General features: G+C 34.9%; 2 protein-coding genes across 4 annotated transcripts; both read right to left on the bottom strand.

The window, feature by feature from the left end:
- Nucleotides 1–878: 878 nt before the first annotated feature.
- On the bottom strand, nt 879–3,874 carry LOC132302286 (protein IQ-DOMAIN 6-like). The gene is made up of 5 exons (XM_059799129.1): nt 3,609–3,874; nt 3,257–3,514; nt 2,092–2,319; nt 1,798–1,911; nt 879–1,716 (listed from the first exon to the last, which is right to left on the bottom strand). Exons 1-5 carry the CDS (start codon nt 3,672–3,674, stop codon nt 1,030–1,032), a joined length of 1,353 nt encoding a protein of 450 aa, XP_059655112.1. The 5' UTR covers nt 3,675–3,874; the 3' UTR covers nt 879–1,029.
- Nucleotides 3,875–8,229: 4,355 nt separating this feature from the next.
- Nucleotides 8,230–11,235, bottom strand: LOC132303682 (uncharacterized). 3 transcript variants are annotated; one of them, XM_059801044.1, is made up of 3 exons: nt 10,901–11,232; nt 10,667–10,794; nt 8,230–8,810 (listed from the first exon to the last, which is right to left on the bottom strand). In XM_059801044.1, the coding sequence occupies exons 1-3, from the start codon at nt 11,052–11,054 to the stop codon at nt 8,802–8,804; spliced, it is 291 nt and encodes a 96-aa protein (XP_059657027.1). In that variant the 5' UTR covers nt 11,055–11,232; the 3' UTR covers nt 8,230–8,801. The 3 variants fall into 3 exon arrangements, with proteins under 3 accessions (XP_059657027.1, XP_059657028.1, XP_059657026.1); XM_059801045.1 differs by having other exon boundaries at nt 8,230–8,641; XM_059801043.1 differs by lacking the exon at nt 8,230–8,810 and adding an exon at nt 8,817–9,817 and having other exon boundaries at nt 10,901–11,235.
- Nucleotides 11,236–25,108: the final 13,873 nt, after the last annotated feature.

Below are 25,108 nucleotides of genomic sequence, written 5' to 3'. Positions count from 1 at the left end.
AGCCAAATTCTTTGCTACTTGGTCCTACAAGGTATATTTAATCATCTCTATTATACTACTTTAAGTTCCTAGAAAATTAGATCAGTACTAAAACACAGTTGAGGTGCCTGTGCGGGCTGACCTGAACCGTCATCAAATGTACCTGTTCAATCCGAAAAGCTATTGGGTCCAGTGGTTCGGATGAACCAACACGCCCCATAACCATTCAGATATAACCACCCAACTGCCATCGATTTGGGTTTAACCGCCTCTGATTTGGAAAACCAATCTGTCTCAATTGGCTGATCCAAATTAATTCAGGATCTAAAAGATTTAAACTATTTTGGACAAGCCCAAGACACTCAAGTAGGTTGAAGCCCAACAAGTTCAGGCCTAATCTGAAATTTTTTCAACAAATAGAATTTTTTTTTGGAGAGCCCAATCCCAAACCCGAACCACGCATGGGTGTTTTGTTGGGGTTGGACCCAACCTTGGTTAGGTACTCTCCCTACAAAACTGGGTGCCCAAGGGGCCCAAAACCCAAATGCCAATCTTCCAAAATGGAGAAAAACTTAGAATTCTAGAGAATCACCTAAAAATTTCTGGGAACAAGTTGGTTTAGGCCAGTCTCCCTCCCTCTCTATATATATTTTGTCAGTTCAAGTAAAAACACACACCACCACAATATTGCATCTAATATTACTCAAACACTCAACCTTGAGGAGGAGCCTTCGTACAATTTGGATTGGTGACTCTATCAAAATAGCAAAGAAGAAGGGAGGGACTTTTTAATCATACACGGTTACTTTTTAAGTTTTTGAACATCTGAGTTTTTTTCACAACTACTAGTTTTGCTCATGTAGCACAAATACACATTTTAAAATAGTAATTTCATCCAGATACACATTTGGAAGCAAAGAAAGCAATCTCTAATTCGACAACCATACGACTTTACAAAATGAACAACCCTTTAACAAGATTCTCAAGCACTCAAATAAAGTGAACAACTAGATGTTGAACTTCGCGGCAAGGACAAATCAACTCGTTTTCTTAATCATTAAAGCAGTTATTCCTCCCCCTTAGCTTCATGGAGTTTTTGTCCATTAGGGTGGTCGAGGAAAGTGGCTTGTCCATATTGACTGAAGAAAATTCCGAACCAGCAATGCTTTTCGAATCCCCATTACATAATGTCTTAAGAAACTGAAACTCATCCATGGACTGCCTTCGAATTCTGTGAGATACATTTCTCTGCTTAGCCTTAGTTGATTCGGTCAAGTTCATATAGCTCGGCCTACTGTTATTGCTCTCCTCTATTCCCAGGACAGTGTTTCCAGAAATAGGAGTTGTGGATGTGCAAAATGATGATGAAGCTGAGCTCTCATCATATCTAAGATCAGAACTCGGACTTGAAGATGAGCGAGTTACTTGTCCTGCCAGGGGAGGTTTGGCAGAAATCCTAGTGGTAACATTGTTTCTTCTCACTCTCACCGAACACGGCTGCTCAGAAGATTTTGAATGGCTGCCCTTGGGGACATCTCTGCATGTTTTAGAGAGTGGAGTTGTCGTTGAGGCATTGTTATGGGCTGCTTGTTCCATCAACCTATTTTCCCATGGCTTCGCTGCCATCCAACGTTCTAACCAACTCCACCCCCAGCCATTTTTGTCCAGCTCCTGATTCTTGAGAGAGAACATTGAGAAATTTGACGGGGAATCTGAATTCCGGTTTGATCTCCAATGCTGTTATAATATGAAGAATATTAATTATCATTTTGATTGACAGAGAAACAAAACACTTTCGACTTAATAAACTCCACATACCTTTTGAGCAAGAGAGTATGCAAGTGCTCTTTCCCTCTTAAAAACTCCCTCTTGCCTCATTTGTAGCTTTGATTTGATCTCTTCTAGTGTTCCTCTACTATCACACCATTCTTCCTGAGAATTTCAATTTTTTGTTAGTTTCATCACAAACTCAATACCCTTTGTTAGTTTCAATATTCATGGTGCTGATGATGCCTATAAAAGGAGAACTGAAGTTTATTTGTTTTAGAGCCAATGTTTTTCAAAATCAGAAAGAATGTATCTAGGTGCCAACAAACACAAGACTCATTATACCTCAGCTTGTTTTAAGAGATCAGCATTGCTGCGGTGTTCGTCCAGAATCTTCTGCACAGCCTGCCCCTCTACAGACATACGAACACGACGAGCTCTAACTCGTGCTTGAACTCGAACAAGGGCCTGCATGCACCTCAGTGTCACAGCAGCCTGCTTCCTCACCTGCCGGCCACGAACTAAAGCTTGAAGCCTCACCACTCCTTTCAAGGCCCTTAAAGCCCTTCTTGCCTATACAATACAATCACATAACACCCACTAAATCTTGCAACATTTTTATTAGATTTAAAATTCCCTGAACAGCAATCCAAATTTTCCACAAGAAGCTCAACAACAACTGGATATCCACACAGACAAATTTTGGAACATTAATGAATAGAAGAAATTTCAAGTGCATAAATTAAAGCTTAAGTTAAAAATGTTCAATAGGGTTACATTGTAACCTCTTGGGGTGTGAGAGTACCCTTTGTGATCATTAGAGCTTCTCGATCCCTCCAATTTTAGAGCTTTTTTTTAGCCTTTTTCTTTTTGGTGACACAAAATTACTTGCCAAAGAAAGAGAAAAGAAAGTATAGTTATTTTCTTCATTGTGTAAGGCATAATGTGTTGAATTTACTTCACTTTACATGAAAAAGAAAGTCAATTTGTCAATTGAGGATACAGTAATTTCTCATTTATGCATAGTACTGCATTATCCATTACCACAAATTGAAAAAAAAAAAAGAAAAAGGTCAAGACTCAAGGTCAAAAAAGCACTCCAGATCTTAGGTTTTATAATTTTGAAGATAACTATCCACTTCTACTGGAAAATCTGCTAAACTCTCCTCCATGAGTTTGAACTGTTCAATAAGTTTTTTCCTATCCATTCATTATAGTTAAGTGGATATATCTATCTATCCATCCATGAAAACAGAATACCCTTGTTTGGTTGCTGGGAAAATTCAGGATATATGTAAGGACAGAAAGTAAGAAGTTGAGTCAATGGAGATTGACATGATTAGTTATGTGGATAGAGTTATGTGGCTAGATAAGAATTGCTTTAAATGACCCTTAGTTTGAGTAGAACAATTTTCTTTCATAAGAAGGAAAGTAAATTAATTTTCCTATCACTAACTTTCTCTATCAACCAAACAGACAGAAACATAGAAAAACAGAGAAACCCATTTACCAAGAAGCCGCGAAACGCAGTTTGAATCCGAATCGCAGCCCATTCATGCCTCACAGCCCTGAAATCTTTAGGAGGAGCTCGAAGCACAGTAGCTACAGCAGATGTAAAAGCATCGTTAGTAGTCACTGATGAAGAATCAGAGCCCTCTGATGCAGTACCTCTTTGATGATTTCCATTGAAACCCTTCCACGTGGACCCCAAATCCCCTGAACCACTCCTCCATAGCCTCCATTTCTTGCTCTTTACCCCCACCTTCTCCTAGAGAGAGAAAAATTTAGAGAGAGATTAATACAGAGGAGAAACAAATATATATATATATGTATAGATCCATAGTAGACAAATGTTTGCTTACATAGTCCTGTTTTTCTGGCTTTCTCAGTCCTATTAATGCTTTTACCCATTTTCCTGAAGCACCCATTTTCTGTAACCACTTGATTAATCAAATCAAAGCTAAAAATCCTCAGAAAACACTGATTTTTCTGGGTTTAGAGCTCTGAAGAGTTCAAGCAGCAACCTTCTTTAGAGAGAGAAAAAGGGTATCCTAGAGAGAGAAACAAAACTGTAATTTTTTCAAGATAAGGGTAGCACAGATTCAGAGAGGTGGGGAGTGGTGGTGTTGGTGGGTTTTAGTGGTGGCGGTTTTGAATTCGAAAAATTAACGGACACGAGGACTTGTTCCGCTCGTAACGAGGTCACGTATTGAAGATTGTGTGAATAAAAGACCTCCGTTTTGAAATATATTACGAAATTGCACCTCAGAAAACATCAAAAGGCACGACACGTTTTGTCTTTTAACGAAAAAGGCAAGAAAAAGAACAAAAAAGCAAGCAGACAAGAATCCGATTAAAGTAAGTGCAGGTAAGATATGGTTTTCTGCATTCTTATAATAATTTTCTGTTATATATAGTTGATATGAATCTGCTTTCAAGTTAAGGTTCAAATTATTGAAAGGAATTTTTCTTCATAATTGAGGAACAGAGAAAATTTAAAATATAATCACAGAAACAGTTTTATTCATGCGTCGTTTGTAACTACGAAAATATTTTTTTATTTTTAAAAAATTGTTTTATGAAAAATATTTCCAAAATTACAAATCAAAGTGTTTTGAATTAACAAAAAAAAGGAGGCGACAGAGGCAGTGGTGCCGGTAAGGTCTTTTGCAGGAAAAGACTTTCTTAGACCTTTCTTTCGGGACTTTCTTAGACCATTCTTCGATGCTATGAAGAAAAGCGATGACAGAGGCAGACACTTGAACCATTTTATATCAAAGTACGGATTTTGTATTTAATTTTTGACATACCTCTTTAGGACTCCTTCAATTTATTAGAGAACTTGTGGTGGTAGTGTTATGTCATCAAATCGATTCCTTAATCCTTTTAATCAAGAATAGGAAAAGTTATTGGAGAGGGTGGTAATAACTATTGCTTGGGTTTAGACTTCTTCTAGAATTTAAGATTTCTTAACCTAGAGTTGCCCTCTATTCCCAAACTTGTTTATCATGCTCAGGAAACGCCAAGTTACTTTTGTTCCTTTCGTATCTTTTTTGTGATTATCAAGTTAGCTAGACAATAACGAAAAAAATAATTATGATACTTTGTCCATTCTCATGTCCAACTAGTTTAATTTTTTACGTTGATCACACTAACCAACATTTGACTCAGGGTGACTCTATTAAATTTGAGGTCCTAGACAAAAAAAAAAATATAAGTGACATTTCACTATTGTATAATCTTTTACTTCTTTTAGATGGTTTTGTTATTCATTTGTTGAATTTTGATCCCTTTTTGTTATCTTTTTATTATTAATTAAACAATTTTATCAATAACTCATTTTTTAGATTGAATTACTTTATCTATTATTTTATTCACTTTCTAGTAGACATATTCAATCATACAAATAAAAAAAAGTTACAACTCACAAACAAAATATACAATTTTATGATAACAAAATCAATAAAACTATAAAATAATTTAAAGTAAAAGACAATAAGAACAGGTCCAATGCTCCAAAAAATTCTTCAAATTGTGATAGTGGAAAAGAGAATTGTAATGAGAGAGGAAGGAGATGTGAGAAATAAGGAAAAAAAAAAAGGAAGATAAAAGTATATAAGGAAATATGAAAAGTTTTACCAATTCCCACAATATTCAATATTAGGTCTGGTATAATGATATAAAAAACATGGAATGACCAGAAAAATAGAGAGAAATAAAATTGGGATGGTATAAAAATCTTTTGGCGGGGTCCACTATCAAATCTCATAAGAAATAATTTTTTTAAAAATGTTATAATATATGTAAAAAAGAAAAAAAGAAAAGAAAAGGGTGCCTTTTTAATTGGCCCATATGTATAGAATCTTTTAGACCCACCGTTAAATCTCCACTGGTGATGAAGAAAGGAAAGTTGGGATTTGGAGTTGGCTGTAAATTCCGTTCATCCCAATATCAATTACAAGGAAAAAGGCCGTAATCGTTACGCATTCCTGAAAGTTTTGAAGCTCCAATTCTGAAAGTCTTGGAAGTTGTGTGCAGTGGAGATGAAATCCAGATATGAACTGTTCATTGAAGCAATTGAACGAGCATGTATTGGACTTATACACCACCTTACCATAGCATTTTAGTCTAGGTCACCTCCGATTTTCACTCTGGGTCACCTTAAATGAATGTACCAGGTATAGCTATGCTCACGTGAAGGAGAAGATGACGACTTGCTGACGGTGACAATCACGTGCAAGCTTAAAGTTTTTAAAGGGTATTTTCGGCATAAAGAGAGTAAGCAGGAGCATGCGGTATGTGATGGCAGAGTAACGGAAACGGGATTGTATGATAACATTTGGTAATTATGATGATTTTATAATTCTATTAGGATTTTATACATAGTTTTGATGGTAAAAGAGAGTCCTATGATTTTAATCCTTAATTTTTTTAGAGAAGTCATTTGCGAACTTCTTTGCTGACTTCCCTTTGGAAGTCGCTGACTTTCCAATTTGTTGCCAACTTCCCGTGGACTTGCTGACTTCCCATAGTCACTTCTTAGTCGATTACTACCTTCTTTGTGAAGTCTTTATTTTGCATGTTGCTTCTAATTCGGGTCAACCATGCGTGATTGCAATTGTCACAGTTATACAATAAGAGGAGTAATTATTTAAGTTTTTATTGACTCGTGTTTTTTTTTTTTAGTAAGGGCAGTTGTTGACCACTCATCTCTTTAATAAGAGAAGGAGGAGTATTATCGGGTTTCACTCAACTCGTCCCTTTTAAATGTAACTTTGCCTTTCTAGCAAGAGGTACTAAAACTCACTCATTTTAGTAAAATGATTCCCTTTACCAGGTAATGGTAATGGTCTATGGCTTCTCTCAACCCGCCCTTTAACACGCGCACGCATGCCCCGCGCCGGCGCGGGGGGGTGGGTTGGTGGTGTTCTGAGACCCTTGTGCTTGATGTGGATGAGATAATAACATCTTTTCCTCTTAGTTGATGGGTGGTGTTCTGAGACCCTTGTGCTTGATGTGGATGAGATAGTAACATCTTTTCCTCTTAGTTGATGGGCATTTTGGTCGCTGAAATCAATTATTTTTATGTCATTGGCACATGTTTTCCTCTTAATTAGTTGATGGACATTTTGGTCGCTGAAATCAATTTTATTTATTTATTTAATTAATTTAATTTAATTAATTTTTATTTTTATTTTTATTTTTTTTTGTCATTGGCCAAATCTTAAATGGAAGGGGTGTATGTGCCATAATGGAGCAAATCACAGGGGAGGTCAGTGTAATTAATTAATTTATTATTTATTAAAAAATGCAAATCGCATGGTGCAAAAAAATGCAAGTTTGATACCATCTGTAATTATGACAAAACTCAGGGGAGGTCGGTGTAATTTATTTATTAAAAGTTATAATTTGGCTGATACATGTACCTTTGTAAATTGTAGGGTTTAAGAATGCTGAGAGAAATGGCCTGCACTTGACTGTCGTGAATGAGTGAGAAAGGTGAGCTAAGAGGAATGAGATGAGAGAGATGAGGGAGAGAAATAGAGCAGAAATGAAATAGAATGGGAGTGGGGCCTCTTGGATGTGCCGTCCCCACGTCATGAACCCCCTAGTATTTATAGGGTTTTTAAGAGTATCTCTAATACAAAATGCTATTTCTCAATGGTAAAGTTATATTTTAAGAGGAGTTACAGTATCAAAATGCTATATTGTAACAATTCTGCTCTAATGGTGCATTTCATCCAAAATGCTATATTTTAGCAATCTGCTGACACTTTGACCATTACTTTCCTTAGTTTAATCAATGCATTATTCTTACTTTTTCATGTGACTTTTTAGCCCATATCTGCACAAAAATTCAAAAAAAGGTTTAGTATCTTAGAACATCTCTAATGCAAATAGTCATTTTTGCATGCCAAATTTAAAATTTGACTATAGCTACAGTGTCAAAATGTTATATTTTAGCAACTCTACTCCAATGGTGCATTTTATTCAAAATGCTATTTTTTGGCACAATAATCATTTTTTTCCAACTAACATTATCAACTACCATTTTCAACTACCAATTTTTAATAACCATTTTTTTTTTTTTTTTGTGAGTATTTGTATTTTATTTAGCTTATTTGTCTGATTAAAAAAAAAATAATTAATTATCAAATTCAATGTAAAAGATAAAAATGTAAATTATATAAAAATAAAATGGGTAAACTTGTCATTTACATAACAAGTAAACTCTATCAAAAAACTTGTCATATGTAATTGCATGTCATGTTCAGACCCTTGTATTGCTTTATTGTGGTTTCATCCATTATTGAAAATTCCTTACTGCTTTCCATAGGAGTCTGAGTTATGTATCAGTCCAGATGTGTGATGTTTTCATTTGTACAATTGCGATAATTCAATTCACAATTATTTTGTTTTGTTTGCTTATAATTCAGTTCTCTTTTGCTATGATTGGTGTCTCCATTTATTTGAGAAATCAAGTAAATACAAGGGATTGAAATCTCATTACCCTGTTAAGAGTCCGAACTAACAAACAATATGTACAATGACATTACAACATTCAAAGCTAGCTGTTTAAAACATTGTCCTTTACACAAAAATTGAGCTGCCTTAAAACATTGAACCCATTTACACAAAAGATTTGTTTTTGACAGCCCATTTACACAAAAGATCAGCAACTAGCTGCAAAAGTCTCAACTTCATGTGTCCCTCATGGTGGAGATGGGGGAAGAGAAACACAATAATTAAAGTTTGTTGTGTGCTTGTAGTTTGGCAAGAATCTCATCCTTGCGCAGCTGGTAATAAATTTTCGCTTGAGAGTCCATGTTAGAAAGGTCCATCATAATCTCATCATCTCTCTTTTTTTTCCTTGGCTTCTTTCTCTATGAACCTACTGTAATATATATAACAATCACATTGATAGTTATCATAATTGGGAATACCGAAGTGTTCTTTAATATATATAACAATCACATAAACAACAGCTGAGCAATTGAATTTTCGAAAAAAAAAACAGCTCAGCAATTGTGTCTTTGGCAGCTTGGCTGATCAAGCTAATTGTCCTGACAAAAACGCACACAAAAAAACTCACAAATGAGACTGCAAATTAAAGTTCATCACATCATGCAAAGACAGATATAACTTGTGTATCTCACTTTTTCACACACATACACACACACACATATATACATATCAATGCCCATTAAAGAGAGAGCTTTCATATAGAGAGGGTCAACTTGAAAATTAACTTTCTATAACTGAGAGAATTTTCATCAGCTTTGAATACTCAACACCCATTAAAAACAAGAGCCTCCTAATTCAACAGAAGAAAAATCAAATACCTCTCATTGATTTTGTTTGGTAAAAATGCTTCAAATTCAAAGTTTTCATAGGGAAAAAAGAAAAGTGTATCTCACACTTCACATAAAGAAGTTAGAATTTGAAAAACTAACCTTGTAACTGAAAAAAAGGAAAGTGTATCTCACACTTCACATGGAAACCAAAGCTTTATTATGCAAAGATTCTTCTAGCTCTATACTTTAATAGTGGTGTCTCATTGTAAACTAAACCAACTTTTTCTATGTTTCATCGGCAAGCAAGATTCATGTTTTTCCTTTTTAGTGAATTAAAAAAGGTATCTCATTCTTGAATCCTGCTTTAGAACCTAATCTTCTATAAAATCAATTGACATCCAATTCTAGTTTCAAAAGCACTTACAAAAATAGCCAAACACACACACACAAAAATAAAAGGGATCCGCACTGATATAAAGATGATCAAAATATATTAACTAAGCAATTTATATAATATTTCTATGCACAAATGTGAAGAATCAAAACACATAGGGAAGCAAACATATACAAACTAATTAAATAATACAGAAGGAAAGTTGCTAAAAAACTCAAGTTAAAACAATCCTTGTAGTAACTACTTGATTCTTGAGGAGGTCGAGGCTATGAATAATGTGTGACATACCCAAACCATACTCACAAGTACTCAAGATTTCCTAACTTCAATATCACACTTGGACCCAAAAGCATTTCAGAGGATTAATGAACAAAAGAGTACCCTGGACAAGTTCAACATAGTGAAACAAACTCAATCTTCAGTTTTCACAACTTTTCACTCCAGATTATTTCTGAATCAATGCAATCATAATTATACTAAGCATCACTTAAAGTCAATATGCTAAACAATCATTTATCCAAACACAAATCAAAAGCATGCTTTCTTTTGGCTAAAAAAAAAAATTACTACTCTTGACGATAATATTCTCCTGACCATCTTGTTTGCAATTGCCGATCAAAAAAATCTTGTTTGCAAATATCCAGATCAACAACCTTATCCTTTTGCTTGCATCCGTATCGATTGCTTCCTGACTTGATCGTCTTTCTATTTTATGTTTAGACTGCAGATACTATATATATGATCACTACTCTGTCAAATTCCAATATTCTGAAAAGGTTGCATACTTCCAAACTACTTCCAAAAAGGTTGCCATCGGCATTAATCAATAAGCTTGAAGTATACAGTGTAGTATACAGTGTCTATGACTTGCATTGGTTTTATAGTTCTCCCCCAATATAGTCTACCTTGTAAAAATCTATACAAATATATATACAGTAAAGCATGTTTAACTGATAGAATAATTTGAGAATGGAGCATTTCCACAACATAATTAGTCTCTAAAAGGCTGGAAGCACCAAAAAGGGCATAGCTGATTGTTAAAACAAAGTATGCAATTCAAAACAAAGACAACCAACAAGCAATGAGAAATATCTGATTATTGATAGCATCACAAAAATTCATCATACATAAACTTGAAAAATAGGTAGATGCCTTCAATTTTAGTTCATCCAAGAAATGCAAATCACGAAACCCAATAATAAAAGAGTTCCTATTTATTGTATTTAGCTACCTCTCCGTCGTTAGGGAAGAAACCCATTATTCTCCCAGCAGAGTTCTGGTAGGCGTACATGAACCCGCCCATTACACCGATCAGTCCCCCAATCACCATTGAAGGACCTCTTATGTTCGGCTTTATTCCTGTAGATTAATCAAACCCATTAATAAATTGAACAAACAATTCACACAAATACACACACACACACACACACACACACACACATATGGAGGGAGGATATGGGTGGACCTGAGAGGTAGCTGACGGTGACGGAGACGCCGGTAATGGTGACGAGACGAAGGTAATCGAGGGTGTTAAAGTTAGCGACTGTTTTGGTGAAGGGAGGGTTTCGATCTATTACTGGGTACTCTGATTTCGCCGATGCTGTGATGTCTGTGTTCATCTTCGTCTTCTTCTTGGTCACAGCTCCAAAGGTCCAACCTCTCACTCAACTCTTCACCTACTGAGCCGTTTTCTGGTTCTCTCTGTCACTGGTCGCGCTTCTCTTCACTCTCTCTCTCTCTCTGTTGCCCTACATAGGAACGAAATAGGGAAATAGCAGTTGCCATTTCTTCCGCTAGAATTGGCAAAGTTAAAATTTGATAGAGGAAATGGCAGCCCATTGGAGAGCCCATTTGAAGCCCATCTGTTATATTATACAAATGACAGCCCAAATAGCATTGGGTTGGAGATGCACTTAAGTTATTTACTTATAACAACCTGCTATATATGATAAAAGTTTTGGGAATTTCATATTTTGAGGCCGTATAACATACCATTGGAGTGTGGCTGAAAACAAAATCTCCTTTATCTTAGTTTGAGAGGATATTTGAGAGAGCATTGGAGACACTTCAACGCGAGCCTTTGACAACTGTCATCGAATGTGGAGCGGGCCTATCATGACACGTGTCCTGTCTGTTATCATTTTGGTCAATTCGCAAGCATGCCCATCTTGATGAAGGTCGCAGGCTACTTGAGCTCGTAGAGTGTGCCTAAGGTCAGGGGCGGAGGCCGGGGGAGGCCTAATACAACCTAAAATAAAAAATAGCATAGAAAAATGCCCCCAATAATATTTTCTAACTATAAGTGGTTTTTAACTTTCTATTAAAATAGACGAACCTTCTTATAGTTTTGTTTTGTTTTTTTTTTTTTTTTTCCAAACCTTTCAATATTATATTAAACAAGTCCAATTGCAATAATAGATAATATATTCACTTTACTATAGGGTTGAAAGTAGGGGTGCAACTTGGGTTGGGAAACCCGAGCCTAACCCGAGCCCAGCTTGATTTTTCGCGGGCTTGAACAATCATTTTTATAATTAGGGTTGGGTTTGGTTTGAAAAATCTCAACCTGAATTAAATTAGGGTTGGGCTTGGGTTGAAGTGCTAGTAACATGAGCCAACCCGAACCCAAATTATAATATTGTTTTCCTATATATTTTAACTTTAAAATACATTATATATAATATTTAAACTATGATTATCTTTTTTTCTTTTCAACTTCCTTTGTTAAATCTTAACTTATTGTATGTTAACATTTAGGAGACTTAATATTCTACTTTATTAAAAATTTACAAAAAGTTTTTGAAAATTTTCTTGTTAAAGAGTAATTTAATCAAAAACTAATTTAAGATGATATTAAATTTTCGGTGTGAAGATTAACCATATGAATAATCAGAATTAACCTGAAGTTTTAACACGAAATCTAAGCTCGAGTTGCAAACACGAATTTAAAAGTAGAAAGATGGGTTGGGCTCGGGTCTAATAGTTAGAGTTGAGGATAGGGTTAGCATTGGGCTTGGGTTTAGTATTTCATATAGTGGGTTGGGCTCAAATTATACCTCAAACCCGCCCAACCCGCCCAAGCTACAGCCCTAGTTGAAAGTTTTTTTAATTTTCGGTTAACTATCTTACTGTCTATTTTTTGTGTTTGTTATGGAAGTTCGATAAAATTAAAAAGCTTCTTTAAATAATTAATTGATTGATTAATTTTAGGTTAATTGGTTATATGGTCAAGCTACCAAATAAAAAATGCTTCTTTAAATAACTAATTGATTGATTAATTTCAGGTTAATTAGTTATACAATGGCTACCAATCCATAATATATTAATTTTATGGTCTCAAAGATAATTATTTGGACTTTTGTAGTAGTTATTTGGTTTTTTTGGTTGATTTATGTACATATTTATGTCATTTTTGACTAGATATAGGCCATTTATTTATTTATTTGTACATAAATTAGCTGACGGTTAGTTTGATAAATTTCTGTATAACTATAATCGATAATATGGGCTCTAGTGGGCTTGAGCCCACCCCAATTTTTTTATTTTTTATTTTTATTTTTATTAGAGGTAATTTTAGCCCAACCAACAAAAAAAAAAAAAAAAAGTTTTAGTAGTACTAGCTCACCCCATAATAAATTAGCCCACCTCATTATGCAATTCTAGATCTGCCCTTGAATATATATATATGGCTTAAAATAGTCTTATATTAATTGCAAGTTATCCCCCCAACCATTGAATCCTGGCTCCGCCCCTGTCTAAGGTCTAAGGGGATTAAGCCCGCAAGGTTCCTTAGGTCGCGACTCATTCTCACAATTTGACGGGCCTCTCTTTCAATCCTCCACACCTCAATTAACTATCTTCCCGTTTAGAACCGTGACATCAAACGTTCTTATGACAACATGATAGCCCAGGCCACAACATAGCATGCTCTTATATCGCTTCAAGACTTAAGAGTAACGTCGTGGCAAGCTACTTTTCATCTCGAGGAGAGGAGACATTAAAGTCCCGCACAGCACAATCCACGACGTGGCAAGTTTCTGCAAGCCCATATTACAACCCTTAAAACCTCCTGTAATTGGTGAACATAGAGCTGCTTAAACTACTCGAGTTGTGTTTCTTACATTGCACCATGAGTTGTGTTTTCAACATTGTCTCAATGGTGGATCATAATCATTTGTTTTTTTGATATCCTTTTCCTGATCAAATATGGTCTCAAATCTATATGCTGCTTTTAGCAGTTGATACCTTCTTCTTTGGTTAGAAAGATTACATTGGCCGACTGCAAATTTTTAAAGCAATTCTTCCTATAATACTCCTTTTAAGATTGCTTACTGTATTAAAATGATTCTGATTATAGATCTCTCTAGCAAGAAGTTTAATACAACAATCAGATTAAGTCTCACATTGAGTTGATCATAATGTTCCTACTTCCTCCATCAGTTTATTTGAATGTGGTAATTTTCAAATTGATTTGTCAAAAAAAAACACACTAATCCATACTCTTTGAAGTATTATTTTTAATAAATAATTTAAAGCTGAAAGTAAACAAAAAAAAGAAAAACTTTGTGAATCTGAAAATTTATTAAGCTGACTCAAAATTAACATTTAATTGAGAATGAAACACACACACATATATATATATATATAATTCCCAAAATAGCATTTCAATCTTTTTGAAAAAGGCAGTGAAGGCATTTTTATTTTTAATTCTTTTCCCCCAACCAATGAAACTATTAACTCATAAAAATGGCTGACAACAGTTCGCACAGAAAAATCATGATTGCTTGACAGTGCTTTCTGATTAAAATGTCCCAAACTTCCTCCACCCAATTTAAACAGCAGCACTTTCAAGTTCCGAACAAACGAGTGCAAGTATTTTACTGATATAATTCCTAAGAAGCATGACAAATCCAGACATTTGAGACTGCTTTACACCGAGATTATGTTCGGCTGTATAGAATCGTAGCCTTAGAATTGGAATTGGTGGAATTGGAGAGAAACAATTAAGAAATTGAACTAAACTTTTCTCAAATTCCAATTCCAATTCCAATTCCAAAGTTTCAATTCCAAAGTTTCAATTCCATGTAGCCAAACACCCCCTGAGCAAAAATTATATGAGCAATAATTATATAGTAATTCATTATTTACCAAGTAAAAACCATGAGGGGAACAAACCGAAACCCCATAAAACCAATATGCAAGCAAAATCAAGAGAAGAACCAGCAAAACATCATATTTCTTCAATCTGAAACCGGGAAAAAGCAAAATATCAATATTTTTTTTTTATAAATAACAAGAAGAAGAAGAAGCATACATGTAGTAAAGGAGATACTACTAGGCCACAAGGTCCTTGGTCAGGTGATCATTATGGTGCTTTGCAAGTACGAAGTAATGCCGATGGCAAGCTACTTTTCATCTTAAGGAGAGGAGCCAACAAAGTCTCACACAATCCATGCCGTGAGAGATAACACCACGGGTCACCACGAGCTCTAACACAGGTGATTTCCTCGAGTGTCCTTGCCTCTCAACATATGTGGTTAGTTTGGGCAAAGCTACTATTAAGTAGTCACCTCACTACAGCCGTGTGATCGCCATAACTTCTCTGTGTTATCGCGGCCCTGAAGCATACCGAGAGTCCCTCTCTCAGTCCACGTCATTCTTTCGCTCCCCTGAACCTTGCAGGTCCAAGTTACCTGCCGCGATCATGATGGTTAACTCTATCCCCCTTTATTTATTTATTTATTTTTCTGTAATTGGTCATGAGCTGCTTAAAAAAACAGAAGATAGAGAATCTGAAAATTCAAAAGTCTTGTTCTTTAATAAATAATTTAAAGCTGATAGTAAACAAAAAGAAACTTCGTGAATCTGAAAATTTATGAAGTTGCTTTGGTCAAAATCTCATTCAAAATTAAAATTTAATTGAGAATGAAATATATATACAAGTTCCAAAATAGCATTTCAATGGCTTTTTTTTTTTTTTTTTTTTTTTTTTTCAACCAATGAAGCTATTGACTCATATAAAAATGGCAGCCAACAGTTCCCACAGAAAAATCATGCTTGTTTGGGAGTGCTTGCAAGTTCAATATCATCAAAATTCTAATTAAAACGTCCCGAACTTCCTCAACCCACTTCAAACAGCAGCACTTTTAAGCTCTGTTACATGGACTCTTCAAAAGTAATGAAGTATCCGTGTCGGACGCATATCATTCGGACATGGGTATGGGATATGTGTCCGACACTTTTGGTTAGATATGTACTTAAAAAACATATCCAATCATTCAATTATATTATATTATTACTTTAAAAAGAGTTAAATTGCCTATATTGAATATCATATTAGAAAAAAATATTACTTTACTCTAAAAAATAATAAAATTAAATAATTAATAAAATAAATATTTAGCTGTGTCCGTATCCTTCTGTTTGGAGAAGGATACATACTCATGTCTAACACCCGTACCCGAATCCATGTAACATAGTTTTCAAGTTGTAAACAAATAAGTGCAGATATTTTGTTAATATAATTCCTAAGAAGCACGACAAATCCAGACATTTGAAACCTTGAAGACTGCTTTAAACTAAGCCAAAATTATAAAACAATTGGTCATTTACTATGTAAAAACCAAGGGGAACATACCGAAACTCCATATAACCATTATGCAAGCAAAATCAAGAGAAGAACCAGTAAAACATACTATTTCTTCAATCTGAAACAGAAAAAACAACACATTAGTGAATTTTTTTATTTTATTTATAAACAACAACAACAACAACAACAAGCATGTCTGTGGTATGATTATCTACAAGCTAGCATTCATTCAAAAGCAACCGTAATAATCTTTAGACATTCTAAGGTAATTAAACAAATGCATAAAGAACCACGATGATAAAACAAAAGGTATACTGCAAGGTTCACTCACGGAGAGAAAAATATGAAGACTTCATCAAAATGCAATTAGTTAGAGCCAAAAATGTGCCAACCCTGTTTCTATTTGGACATGCAATTATTATAACCTCCCTATATATGGTGAAAATAATTCCTAAGAAAACCACATATACAAATAAACACCAGCTATAAATGGAACCACATATACAAACAAACACCAACTAGAAATGGGTAAAACAGAATAAAGAACGAAGTATATGATTTCTTCTTCTATCTGTTCCGGTATACTCTATTTGGATTCACTTTCCAGTGTCACACCTTAGTAGTGGCGTTGCCATCATATGGTAAAACTAGCTCTCCACATACATAGCCGCTCTGATCCATCCATGGGAATACACAAAGCCATTTGTGCGTGGATGAATCAAAACAGAGTCCATAAAGCTCATCACAAAAAGAGTTTATAGAATTATAAGGGCATGAAAACATCAAATGCTTTCTAATACTTGGTTTCAACAAACAAAGGTATTTTACATTGACCTCAAAAAATTGATGATTATGAGTTCCAAAAAAAAAAATTGAGAGGGACTTTTATCATTTTCCAAAGAAAAACTGTATATATTTCTTTTGATAACAACTATCAAACACAACAATCACAAGGCAAGAATTAACTTAGAGATTGAAGAGGAACTAGAAAAAAAGAGATTATTTAATTTACTTCCTTACAATTCCTTTTTCCTCTTTCCTTTTACTTGAGGTGTAAGAATGGGCAAAACTAAACTATCCACATATAAAATTGGTTTCCATATTTTTGTTTGGCAAGGACTCCTGCACTTGTTTTCTTTAGGATTATAGATGACTATACTTCTTCCTTCAATTATCATCACAACTTTACCTTTCTTTGTAGCACACAACGGTGCCAAGTAATACTAGAGAGGAAGCCATAGAGAGAGAGGTGAGTGTGCAGATGAGAACATCTACCGAAGGCGGTAGACATAGTGTACGTGTATTGGTACCCTAAATTGTTACCAAACTAAAATCACTTAATAAAAAGACGCATATTTTCTAAAATTACTTGGTGCTCGTCTGACAAAACTTTTGCTTTTACACATTAGAAAAAGAGAAGCAAAAGTTATCACTTTCATTGTTATGGTTAGTGTTTTAGAATTTTATTTTAAAATCTTTTAATGTTACAAGGGTTTTAGAGTGTTTTGTAATATGTCAAAATATTATAAGCTTTGTAACAATCTGTTCTTGTGATCACAAAAGACCGACAAAAGAAATGAAAAATAAAATAAATTTCTATTTACTAAAATATATCACTGTGTACTTTGTAAATTATGAAGGAAAAACGAAATAAACTTGTATTTACCAACATATATCAATGTGTACTTCGTAATTTAATTTTTTTTTTTTGATCTGCCATGAAAGCAGACTAACCAAATACTTACCAAAATTGAAGAACACGTTATGGATAAGCCCACACACACAGACACACACACTCGACATGAATATATTGAGGGCCCAGTAGGTCAGGATAATTACAGAAAAACCCCACTATATAAATCCGTCACTGCACGCATACACTTATGTACTGCTGATTGAAAAGGTCTTTGTTTCCCTCAACAATAATTACAAAGAAAGATATACTTATGTACGATGATTGAATTTGCTTCCCTCAACAACAATTACAAAGAGAGAGAGAAAAAAAAAGGAGTGCGTGTGTATAGAACGTTTATATAAGAATCCTTGAAAACTCAATGTTATAAAACCAGGAAAAAATTCATATAAAATAATAGTATTATTAAAATCATCAACAAATTGCTAGACCTTCAAACAGAAACAAATTAAATAAAAAAATAAAACCAAATTTTGACTAATTGACATAAATTTATCTAGACTGGAAACACAAACCCTCACACTTACAATAGGTTTTCTTTTCAAAACCAAAATTTTAGAATGCTCTAGAAGACAGTTAAACGAAGAAACAAAGTACCAATAATAAGAGATGAGAAAGCTACCCAAAAAAAAAAAAAAAAAAACTGTAGTTCTAATAAGAGATGAGAAAGCTACAGCAGAAACTATAGTTTTAACAGAATTCAATGGCAGTCGCGAATGAACACAGAACAGAAAAGTGTCACATTATTGGCAGAGTTTGCAAAATATAAATGGAATACAGTTGGAATTTTATTTTTCCACTCACATATATTAAGGGCAGGAAGGGAATTATGAAAGTTTTATTAAAGGTGTTGAGAAAGAGAGAGAGAGAGAGAGAGAGAGAATATATGAAAACTTATATAATATTGAGTAATACAATAATACAATGGTGTTTATATAGGAGAAGTTACGGAAGTATGTGAATGGAGGACAAGAAAACCCTATATATAGTAATAAGGGGTGGGTGACAACTTATACAATACTAATTGTACACGTGTGACAACTCATACAATACTGTATAACACTCCTCCTCAAGTTAAGTCCCAGCTTGCTACATATCGAATCAATAGAGTTCTTAGGAAACGCCTTAGTGAAGATGTTTGCCAGCTATCTACCAGAAGGAACAAAAAATGTAACAATCTCATTCGAGTCAACTTTAGATCGAATGAAATGACAATCTACTTCAATGTGTTTAGTCCTCTCATGGTAGACTGGATTGCTAGCAATATGAATAGCTGTCTGATTGTCACAATGGAGAGGAATTGAGTATTGAACTGAAATCCCAATTAAGTTCCTGTAAAAGAGTTTTCAACTAAGTAAGTTCACAGACAATGTGTGCCATGGCATGATACTCTACTTCAGCACTGGAATAAGCCACAAATAACTATTTCTTACTCCTCAAAGTTACTAGATTTCCTCCTATGAAGGTGCAGTAACCCGTGGTGGACTGTCAATCAGAAGGAGAACTAGCCCAATCTGCATCTGCAAATCCCTCAATCCGAAGATGTCCAGAAGATCGATAAAGCAGACTACGTCCTGGAGCACCCTTGAGATACTCCAAGATGCGTACAACTGCCTCCATGTGAGGTACCCGAGGATTGGTCATGAACTAGCTCACAACACTGACTGCATAGAAGATGTTTGGACGAGTGATTGTGAGGTAAATAAGTTTACATACAAGTCTCCGATACATCTGTGGATCATCGAGTGGGTCACCATCATCCACCTTAAGTTTTACATTAGTCTCCATGGGTGTAGCTACAGGTTTCGAACTATGATATCCAGTATCCTGTAATAGATCAAGAGTATATTTACACTGAGAAAGACTAATGCCTTGCTTCGACCGAGCCATCTTAATTCCTAGAAAATACTGAAGTTTGCCCAAATCCTTAGTAAGGAAGCTAGAACTCAAGTGATGGATTAGACTTTGTATCCCATCTTTGTCACTGCCAGTGACAACATTGTCATCTACATACACCACAAGAATCACAATACCACGTTTTGTTTTCTTAAAAAAGAGAGAGTGGTCAGCTTGGTTTCTGGTTATACCATGAGCTACAACTGCTTTACTGAACTTATCAAACCATGCACGAGGGGACTGTTTGAGGCCATAGATAGATTTCTTGAGATGACACACACACTCCCCTTTATACTCAAACCCAGGTGGTTGAGTCATATAAACTGTTTCATTAAGGTCACTGTGCAGGAAAGATATTTTTAACATCAAGTTGATAAAGTGGCCAGTCTAAATTAGTTGCAAGAGCGATTATTACACGAACAGAATTCAGTTTGGCCACAAGAGAGAACGTCTCAGTATAATCAAGGCCATAAGTCTGAGTGTAGCCTTTAATAACAAGTCGAGCTTTGAGACGATCAACAGTACCATCAGGCTTCTATTTAACAGTAAAAACCCAACAACAACTAATAACCTGAGTATCAGCAAGCTTAGGAACAAGGTCCCAAGTATGATTCAATTTAAAAACGTTTATTTCTTTTTCCATAGCTTTCCTCCACCTTGGATGAGAAAGTGCCTCCCTATAGGACTTAGAAAGAGCAGTAGAGGATAATGACAAAGAAAAAGCTTGAAAGAAGGAGGACAATTTATTATACCATACAAAATTAGAGATAGGGTGATTGGTACAAGACCATTTACCTTTCCGAATAGCAATAGGTTGATCGAGATCAAAGTTCAGAGAGATGGAAGAATCTCGAGGCGTTGAAACGACTGGTGGAAGTGGCAAGGCTGGGTTTACTACTCCAGTCGTTGGAACATGATTAACTACTCTTTTTTGGCGACGAGCATAGACACGAAGAGCTGGTGGGATGTCAGAATAAAAAACTGGCCGGAGTTGGTAGAATAGACTCTTGAAGTACAGAGTCCTCTAGGTGACTGCCTTTATGAGAATAATAAGGAACATCCTCAAAGAAAGTTACATCTGCACACACAAAATGTTTATGAAAAGTTGGACTGTAACATTTATATCCCTTTTGAGTGTAAGAATAACCTAAGAAAATACATTTGTGAGCATGAGGATCAAGTTTGTCTCGTCTCAGGCTTAGATTATGAACAAAGCAGACACACCCAAACACCTTTGGAGGCATGGAAAAAGGATTTTTGTCAGAAAACATCATTTGGAAGGGTGATTTTCCTTGAAGGACCATAGAAAGCATGCGGTTTAAAAGATAAGTAGCAACCAGAACTACATTTGCCCAAAAATGTTTTAAAATATGCATTTGAATTATTAAGGCACGAGCGATAACTAGGAGTGGGCAATTCTTCTGTTTGGCAACTCCATTTTTTTGAGGGGTATCAACACAAGACGTTTGATAGATAATGCCCCTCGAGTCAAGAAACTTTTGAAAAACATTAGGTTTATATTCAAGGGCATTGTCAGTTCTAAGAACAAGTAATTTTACATCAAACGATTCAAACTGATTTTGAATTTCAGCATAAAAGGATTGAAAAATAGAGAATACTTGAGATCTATCTTTAAGAATATAAACCTATGTTAAACGTGAATAATTATCAATAAATGACATAAAATAACGAGCACCAAATAAACCAGTAGTATGAGCTGGTCTAAAACATTCGAATGTACTAACTTAAAAGGTTTTAAATTTTTATCAAAATGAGACTTAAAAGTAGCCCAACAATGTTTACTAAGTTCATAAGTAGTACAATTAAACTTCAAAAAATCAACTAAAGAAGGGACCAAGGCTCAAAGACTATTTGAAAAGGGATGTCCAAGGCGGCAATGCCACTGGTAAGCTGAAGGAAAATGTGGAATGTAGAGGTGTCGGAACAGTAATTGGCTGGAAGTAGTAAAGACCATCCTTCTCAAACTCCCCACCAATCGTCTTCTTCGTCTTGAGATCCTAAAAGACACAACGAGAAGGAGAAAAAGTAACTAAGCAATTTAAATCTGATATGATTTTGCAAACTGACAATAAATTGAATGAAAATTGAGGGATATATAAAACTGATGAAAAAGTGAGACCCAAAGTGCGGAATGTACCAATTCCATGAACAGGTGATTTGGCACCATTTACTATAGTAACAACCGATGGTGAGAAAACATGAGAAATATCAGAAAGAAGAGATGGGTTACCTGTCATGTGATCGGATGCCCCTGAATCAATGATCCAAGGTGTATAAAGCATGGAAACACGTATTACCTAAAGTAACGATAATAGCGGTGGCGGAGGGCTGATTTGCATGCTCACACTTTACCAGTTTGGTGCTGGTGATTGACCCAAGAAGATGGGATTCCTTAGTATCTATCACAAGAGCTGCTGAATAAATGAGATATAGTAAAGAGAGGGAGCCGAGATAAGAGAACCAAGATCTAGCCGAGATGAACCCGAGAGAAATTATCGAGGAGAGAGCCGAGGAGGGATCCGAGAGAGATTGTTGAGATGAGAACTAAGATCACCAAGGAGAGATCACCGAGAAGAGATTGAGATAAAGCGGAGATGGAATCAAGATCGGAGTTTGAACAAGACTAAAAAAAAAAATTTAAAGAGGGATCGATTTTCGCTCTGATACTATGTTGAAAAAGAGAGAGAGAGAAAGAGAATATATGAAAACTTATATGTTATTAAGTAAGTAATACAATAATACAATGATGTTTATATAGGAGAAGTTACAGAAGTAGGTGAGTGGAGGATAAGAAAACCCTATATATAGTAATTCTATACATGGTAATGAGGGGTAGGTGACAACTCATACAATACTAATTGTACACGTGTGACAACTTATACAATACTGTACAACAAAAGGGAAATTGGTTTCCCGTGTTTTCTAGAAAGAGTGTTTTGCAGAATCTAATCCCATCCACCTTCACAAAAACACTCTTCCAGAAGGCCAAAGCTCTTTGTCCCGAGCAAGCCAAACACTCTAAATTTTGTTTTTTAGGGTTTAAAGAGCCAAAAGCGATGTTTAAAAACCAATCTAAATAGGGCCTTAATCTGTTAAGCTGAATGAGGTTATCAAACCGTACATAAAATTCCTATGAATGTGAATTACCATTTTAAGTAAGTGCAAAAAACCTAGCAACACCTCCAATCACTCTCAACTATTTCGAGAAAAGTGGAAGTAAAATTTTCTTTTACGCTATGCTAAATAATACAATTTTTGTCAAATCAACAAAAATAGTCTCACCAACTTGAAAAGGAGCAGGGTTGGTTCTCTAGCAATAAAGCACAAATTCTCCCTAGATCAACTCCTCATATCCAATCTCCCAAAAGAAAATGTGAACCTAATTAAAGGATTAGATTAAACTAATTGCAATTTATATTTTAGACTCCTTCAAGTAGTACCTTACGTCTCTTAATAAAGTTCCATATTATTACTGCATCGAACAATTTCTATTTGATTACCTTCTTAGGATATATGGAACTTATTCCCAACTTCTTTCCTCAGCGTGAAACAATATAGCTTTCACCATTTCTAACTTCTAGTTACTAGTAAAATTTTGCCAAGAAAATTATCTTTACTGCAAAGAACAAACAAACACATTTGAAAGGAGTTAAATCACCAACAGGCTAGTGGCCTAGCGATATCAGACCCCTACTTTCCAAAGGAAGATCAGGAGTTCGAGTCTCAGTGGAGGCATGTGTGTGTGAGTGCCAACTAAGAAAAAAAAGGGAGTCAAATCTAAACCATGCTTCTTATGCATCATCACAAGACAAGGAAATAGTAAAGAAGAGAATAGACCATTTTTTTTTCCCTGGCGAATAACCTTATTTGGGAAGTATCAATGTCAAAATATCGATATGTTCAAATAACTTTAAACCATTATGAAAGCAAGAGAATAAAGACAAACGGGTAGAGTGCTTCACAATGTCATTATTGCATAATATAGAAATATATGAAACATAAAGCTAACCCAACACTCACCGTTTCTCTGCTAATTCCTGAGGTCTCTATCATTCAAGCAAAGCTAGCTATAAATCATCAGTAAGGGAGGGCAACTTTGAACTACACCCAACTACCAAAATAAATGAGTTTTACCAAAAATTCAGTTGAGGTTGGTGTTTAATATTAAAATAAATAAATTAGTGGGGGCTTGAGCCTCATGTAGCTCCGTGCATACCATCCATGTATCTCAAATTGTTATCTTTGTTTGGACATGATAGAAAAAGTAAAAATAAGCTTCACAAAATAAAATAAAATAAAAAAACTAAAGGGGAGAATAAAAAAAAAAAAGAAGACTACACAGAGAATTTAAAATTAAACTTAAAAGTGTCTTTATGTGGGGAGAGAGTGAGAAGTAATTTTTAGTGTTGATAAAGCTATCCAATCTTCTCACTATTTTACTTATATAGCTTGTTGGTTATGGGAATAAAATGGAAAATAACATTGTTAAATAGAAGGTCAATCAACATGATCAGATATGAACTTTACAAAACATATGCATTTAGTTACCAACTTACAATATAAACACATACAAACATACGTATACACACACACATACACATATAATTCAGTCCTGTTTCCATTGCATTCCTTCATTATCTTCACTAATCCCTAAAATTAACTACAATGCTTAGCTACATATACCTGTAGAATATAGGCTTGACTACAGATAATTGAATCCATTATTGAAAAACTATATATATTTCTTTTGATAACTATTATCGAACACAACAATCAAAAGATAAGAATTAATTTAGAAATAGAAGAGAAGCTAGAAAAATAGAGATTGTTTGATTTACCTCCTTATGATTCCTTTTTCCGCTTACCTTTTACTTGAGGTGTACGAATGGGCAAAACTAAACTATCCACATATAAAATTGGATGCCATATAATTTGTTACCCCAAGACTCCTCCACTCATTTTCTTTAGCATTATAGATGACTATTCTTCCTCTATCAATTATCATCACAACTTCACCTTTCTTTGTAACACACAATGGCTTCAAGTAATTTAAATGTTCTTTTCCTAGCAAACGTGGGATGACAATGAACTTAGTCCAAGAATTCTTCTCATCATATTGCTTCATGGTCCAAATCACCACATGTTTCTTATCAATGGTATTACAATATAAACTGAGGCATCCTCTCATAAGCGTCAAATTAAATATGTCTCCTTCATTTATACAATTTGGTGGTGACATCTCCTTGAACTTCTCATCCACCATATCAAAGTAAACAATCAAATGTTTTCTAGTGGAATCACGCTCATATAGGGGTATATGGGTGTTTGAATTATGTGCGAGTGCAATGACAGGAGTCTTGTTCACTGAGTTTGCTCTTTTTACCGTTGGGACTCCATTTCCAGAGCTTCCAACTATGCCCAATTGGCCTGTCGGTGGAATCAATGCGGAGTTATGGCCTTCATTATCTTCGTCA

This window comes from Cornus florida, unplaced genomic scaffold (assembly GCF_030987335.1).
Source record: "Cornus florida cultivar Cherokee Brave unplaced genomic scaffold, ASM3098733v1 CherokeeBrave_3.0.0_Hap2_Chr04, whole genome shotgun sequence".
NCBI lineage: Eukaryota > Viridiplantae > Streptophyta > Magnoliopsida > Cornales > Cornaceae > Cornus > Cornus florida.
Note: the sequence above shows the minus strand (reverse complement) of the source record. Positions and strands in the feature narration are given on the sequence as shown.

Bases quoted from the DNA above. Each gene is read 5' to 3' on its own strand.
- LOC132302286 (XM_059799129.1), bottom strand. From the start codon at position 3,674: ATGGGTGCTTCAGGAAAATGGGTAAAAGCATTAATAGGACTGAGAAAG. The intron at 3,515-3,608 runs GTAAGCAAACAT...TTCTCTCTCTAG, and splicing joins AGCCAGAAAAACAGGACTAT to GAGAAGGTGGGGGTAAAGAG. The intron at 2,320-3,256 runs GTAAATGGGTTT...TGTATTGTATAG, and splicing joins CTGCGTTTCGCGGCTTCTTG to GCAAGAAGGGCTTTAAGGGC.
- LOC132303682 (XM_059801043.1), bottom strand. From the start codon at position 11,054: ATGAACACAGACATCACAGCATCGGCGAAATCAGAGTACCCAGTAATA. The intron at 10,795-10,900 runs GTCCACCCATAT...ATTAATCTACAG, and splicing joins CACCGTCAGCTACCTCTCAG to GAATAAAGCCGAACATAAGA. The intron at 9,818-10,666 runs GTAGCTAAATAC...GAACTTGTCCAG, and splicing joins TCTTCCCTAACGACGGAGAG to GGTACTCTTTTGTTCATTAA.